General features: G+C 44.7%; 1 protein-coding gene across 1 annotated transcript; it reads right to left on the reverse strand. All coding sequences in view use genetic code 11, as the record gives it.

Moving 5' to 3' along the window:
* Positions 1-138: 138 nt before the first annotated feature.
* On the reverse strand, positions 139-1,978 carry EGR_10986 (origin recognition complex subunit; the record flags this gene model as incomplete). Its single annotated transcript, XM_024500235.1, has 2 exons — positions 139-462; positions 1,715-1,978. The coding sequence occupies 2 exons, from the start codon at positions 1,976-1,978 to the stop codon at positions 139-141; spliced, it is 588 nt and encodes a 195-aa protein (XP_024345352.1).
* Positions 1,979-5,047: the final 3,069 nt, after the last annotated feature.

Below are 5,047 nucleotides of genomic sequence, written 5' to 3' on the forward strand. Positions count from 1 at the left end.
TCATTTAACGGCTTACCTGAACCTACAAACAATCTCCTCACTTATTAGGGCGACCAGCAATCCAATCGCAATAAAGACCGGCAATCCACGTAGCCAAAGGCAGAAATAAGGACGATCATTAATTCAATCACCAGATAATCACCGAAAAGAACTTGCATTGTCAGTCATAGGATGCTTGTGAAGGTCTCCAAACAGAGCAAGCACCCATTTGATCACAGAGGGGAGAATGAGTTGAACGAGCCAGTGCCTGAGGAGCGAATCCTGCAATAACTGTCGAGTTACCACAAAATGAGTACTCTGGTCGACCTCCATGTTTACCGGGAACGAGAGAAGGGAAGGGTAGGTGCTAACAAGGCGCAATAATTTCGCATCACTGATGGAGGAAAGAAACTTCTCAGCTTCCTCCAGTGGCGCCAGTAATTGCGGATGAGGCAGAGCCAAATAGTGCTTCAAAACTGCTACCTAAAATGTGGCAGTTACGGAGCCTGACTGTACAATACAATAAGTAGCGCCATGATCCAAGTTAGCCTGACAAACCCAACGCATGAACGCACTCGATTCGCTTTGTGCCGATACGTCCGCTGGCACCGTCAAATGTGGCGCTAAGATCTTCTTACCTGAACCCGACGCCACAAATACGTGGCATGGGCTTCGTGTCAGTTTTTGATAATTGCTTGCAGCAAATAATAAGTCGTAAACAAGCCGATTTTAAAATAATGAAGCAGATGTGAGATTCTCTTGAGCTGGGGAGGATAACTACAATCACTAAAGTCTGAGCAGCGGTTTGGCAGTACAAGCACTGGCGTCATTTGCAAACAAAACAGCTCAGCTATGGTGGCCCATTTTCTTTCGACACCAGCGTCAAACGCGTTTAACAATTGAATATGAAAATGAAATGTCTATCCCAATGCTTTATTCAAGGCATGCAATTGTGCATTTTGTCGATCAGGCACCGAATTAACGGCGGTGACGCACGAAATCCCAACGCATAGAAAAGCTAAAAAAGGATTTCGGGTGTTAGAGCAGACCCAAGCACTTCATAAAAAAGACCTACCGGAAAAGTTGGATTGTCTTTTTCTTCCTGAGAAGCACATAGTGTTCAATGGCATGGGACTGTCACAAAAAGACATTTTCTCTTAGCGCAAAAAAGAACCTACATTTAATCTAGTCAGCATACAATAAAAAAGGGCGTAACACATCAGTCTAAAGAGGCCATCGTAACAAAAGAATGCCTATTTCAAATATGTATTTAACTACGCGGACTTCAGTCTCCGTGATGTCGACTTCCATCTTGGCGACAGGGCCCTCCAGGCTTGCTTAATATCCTCCAGTGCTTTTGTACGCTAATACTTTCCAGAGGCCTATAATGAATGACCTGGAGAAAGGATTGGGGAGCTGCACCAATGTGGAGATGCCTGACACCAGTTCTAATCCCGTATCTAACGTAGGTATCTAAATCCACTAGGGACAATGGCCGAATTTAATGAAGTCGAAGTGCTAATCTAATCCTTGAAGCAGTGGACCATTTGTTAGCCGTTATCTTAGACTCCTTGCCTAGCGACCCAGGAGCTACAATTGAATGACTTTGAGAAGCTGTTTCAGCGAACGGGTCACACCTAATGCTGCCAGGGTCCTAGTAATAAGTCGTGAACGCGCATATTGAAACGGGGAAAGAAAAGCGGCAAAACTCTACAACCAAGTGTTTCCACTATACCTCCGTAAAAACGGCATCTAGAAAGACGAAAGGAGGTCGCATGCGAAAGCGTTTCACAGTGAGACAAGACAAAGTCGCAGCGTCGCAGTGAGACTCCAGGACGAGATCTTCAGTGCTCGTGAGACCAAAACCGAAGAAAATGGGGGGTGGGGACTTCGACATTCCTTCACACGTACCGAAGTAATCCGCACAAATTTCCGCAAAACATTGCTCGGCACGTTCTCCATGGCAGGAATCACCACTACCAACGGCCCAGAGTGACATTTAACCTCTCAAAAAGAAGGCAACTGATAAGTACAATTCAACGTCTTAGAGGCAACTGACGTGAAGCATGCTTGAAACTGGCGAATCCCTTACGAAGAATACGACTGTCACGAATCATCTGCATACTTCATTTTACTGTTGTCTTTACCTATCAGCCGCCAAAGATCCCACTGCCTGAACAAATGACAATTTGAGACAAATTTTGCAACCAAACAAGAAATCCTACAACCTGCTCACCAGACAATTTTATTATACTATTACTTGGCCCGGTCCGCCAACAGCTCTTGCGAACCTTAGCCTACCATTTATCCACACTTTTAGACTTACAAACTGACGCGGCAATCGAAAGGCCTAAAAAGCATATTAATTATACAACACTACTCACAGGTAATTAGCAGAAAAATCACGAAATACCTGTCACACTTTTAGCTGCACTCAAGCCCATTGACTCATGCTGAAAAGGAGGGGCTAGTAAGACATTCACTTTTGCTGACCACAAAACACTCGAGGTAATAAAGATATACGACAAAAGGCGATGATCTAGTGCGGTTTCTTCACCTTCCAACATAAGGCAAAACAACCCCACTAGTCCACCACATCATCAATACTCACTGATGCAAAGTTTAGTACAGAAGAATTGCATTGCTGATCTACTAAGAAGAAAATTTGGTTCGCAGTAAGGGTTTCTGCACCACAATCAATTATAGCCACACGACCACATTTTCGAAGAGGATAGCTCTTTACATTGCTAAAGAACGCCATGTGATCCGACGTATTGACAGCGCCAAGCAACCCACACAGGCGTACCCAATGGACCATGCTTAAGCTTCAAATAGACTTCATGGATGTAGCGTGCAACTTCTGCACATATGTCAGCAGAGGCGTTCACCAGACGAGACAACCGTACCGGGTGACTAAAATCCAAATCACATACGTCCACATTGGTAAGAAACGCACTCCACTCACGTTGAAAAGCCTTCTGGTTACCATCGACCCCAGTCGCAATGTCACTGCAGGGGAAAAAACAAACATCCTAAAACAAAACAAGGGTGAAAGCCCAAAATAAGTGCTAACAAAAGCTCCGGAACCGAAGCGTGCCCAGAAGATGATACTTTCAGCAACAATTAACAGTAAAAAAAAAACCGAGGGAAGACAGAAGCCAAGCATTTACTGCAGTGTTACGAGTGGAAGCACAAGGACCTAACCGTAATCAAGACCACAAGAAAAAAGACAAAGCACACAGAGGACGAAATTAGCGCACCTGGCAAAGGCAGAGGAAGAATGTGCATATAAACGAACTACTTTTAGGTGGTTGCCAAAAAGACGATTCATGCCCTTTAACTAAAATATGGTGCACACAATCCAGTGCTTTTAATAGTAACAAAGTAAAGAACCAGGTTTAAATTGACTTAGAGAGAAGTGATACCTGAACAATTTAAACAGCATGCGATGCTACGGAAGGCTGCTAATGTGTGTAAAAAAGTGCCGGAAATTGGACACATAATTTCAATGTCCGCAATTCAATAGAGAATCAGGTGCTTTAAAATGACTTGGTTAAATACAACCATTAAAGGCTACATTCTGCTGTGCCCTTACACTTTCTGAAACAATAGCCTTCCTCCATGAAATTACAATGTGCTTCAGCTAATCTGATAAATTGGTCAGCGTTAGTACCTACTTTCTGAATTCACATTTAAATTGTGAAATTCAAGGTCAACACTTGGGTTTATTTGTGCTTGCTGTTCCATGACTTGACCTTTGCGTAGGAGCAAAAGGTATCAAGTGTTGGTAAACTTAGTGAAGGAGGAATTCCTCTTATCATGTATTTGCTTTCATATCATTGTGTTTGTCGGTTAGAGGATGCTTGTTTCTTATATCGGTGTTTCTTGTGTATATTTTCCACTTGCATATTTTGTTTTGAAATATTGGCTGAATTTCACCTTGACGTGGCGCAATTGCTTTCTTGGTGATTCTCGCCTGAAATCGTGATAGATCATACCACTACAGAGGAAGACTTGTTATGGAGGCGCACAGTCAATGGGCGCTGAGGGCGTGCTCAGGGAGCCCCTGTGCCGAAGCGAAGCAGAGGCTGTGGAGACTGAGTTGTTTCCACCGTGAAATATTTATTTAAACGAAACGCTATTTCATCACACGGTGCTCTCCTTCTTTAGAGGGTCGTCTTTGACGCTCTGTTGAGTCATTCTGTGTATTGGCTACTGCGTCGTAGACTTTGTGTCAGGAAGTACCTCGAGTTGGGAATGGCTACAGTAAACTTGTAGTGTAGATGCAATGTTTGATTCCAACGTCAGTGGTGCATCTCGGTGCGTCCATTGCATCTGGCGTAGGGTTGTGTTTGTGAAGTGAAGTGAGGAAGTGGAAACTGGCTAACTTCGTATTGCCCAAGGCTAGACAATGCCCCACAATGCGTGCATTTCGTGTAGGGATCGTTAATTGCAAGAACATTGGCCAAAAAGTAGAATGGATTGATAGGAGGGAATGTAAGGTGCATTAACGGGGTTGATATCCTGCATCTGTTGCACCCTGCCACTCTGCTCGCGCCTATGTGGGCGGAGGTACTGCTCACAATCGTGTGAGCAATTATGTTTATCCCCGTGTGGGTACCGTAGACAGCTCCTAGATGGGCTTTGTAAGTTGGTGTAGTTGTGGGCAGCCTTCCTGCAGAACACGAGCTTGGGGTGATTGTGGGAGGTGGAGGTTACTTCGGTCCTCCCGATAGGCGTCATCGTGGATACAGTCATCTGTGGTGGATATCCTCTTTTTGAAATGTTAAGGTGTGGCAATTATGGAACCCTTGTTACAGTGGATTGGGGCCGTTTTGCGGTGTTGACATTGCGGTGCGGTTTGTTTGCACGAAGTAATGAGCCAGAAGTGGATGGAGGAGGAGGGGGAGGAGTTGTCTTTAAGGAGGTAGAAAGGAGCGTGGGGAAGCAGGCTATACCTATGGCCTGGAGGGCTATTCTGGCGAGTGATGGGTACAGCTCTCAGGAAGTGAGGCGCTCGTGCGATTGCGCTCACAGGTAAACGTGCCATCAGATTATTGCCCTTATT

Source organism: Echinococcus granulosus (assembly GCF_000524195.1).
Source record: "Echinococcus granulosus chromosome Unknown EG_S00320, whole genome shotgun sequence".
Classification (NCBI taxonomy): domain Eukaryota; kingdom Metazoa; phylum Platyhelminthes; class Cestoda; order Cyclophyllidea; family Taeniidae; genus Echinococcus; species Echinococcus granulosus.